This window comes from Penaeus monodon, chromosome 23 (genome assembly GCF_015228065.2).
Source record: "Penaeus monodon isolate SGIC_2016 chromosome 23, NSTDA_Pmon_1, whole genome shotgun sequence".
In the NCBI taxonomy this organism is placed as follows: domain Eukaryota; kingdom Metazoa; phylum Arthropoda; class Malacostraca; order Decapoda; family Penaeidae; genus Penaeus; species Penaeus monodon.
Window position 1 is genome coordinate 15161712 of NC_051408.1, and position 368 is coordinate 15162079.

General features: G+C 37.0%; 1 protein-coding gene across 1 annotated transcript in view; it reads left to right on the forward strand.

The window, feature by feature from the left end:
* The window catches only part of LOC119587811 (mediator of RNA polymerase II transcription subunit 19-like), a gene marked incomplete in the record, with an annotated part of 5868 nt that overhangs the window by 3334 nt on the left and 2166 nt on the right, over positions 1-368 (forward strand). The window contains 1 exon segment of the mRNA XM_037936510.1: positions 125-265. Within this exon segment, the coding sequence (XP_037792438.1) occupies positions 125-265 (141 nt within the window).

Below are 368 nucleotides of genomic sequence, written 5' to 3' on the forward strand. Positions count from 1 at the left end.
TATGTTCGTTATATTTTGGAAAATGTTGAAAAAATGTAAAGTTATGATGTATATTTATTATACCTTATGGATGAAAGAAAGACAAATTGAGTGTATCTGATTATTTTAATGCCTTCTTCTCCAGGTGAGAGATTCCTTATCATCCTTCCTGCCAACACTCCCAGGAATCATAGACACTCCTGCTCACCTCACCAATTCCTCACTCCAGTCACTCATTGAGAAGCCACCAGTTTTCAAGGAATTCACTTTGCTCAATCACCACCAGGTATTTCCTCAAATTTTGACTTATAATTTAGACTGTGTTGCTGTATGTGTTGGGATTGTCTTTAACCTCTTGGATAGGCTTGCTTATTGGCTACTTTTGCAGA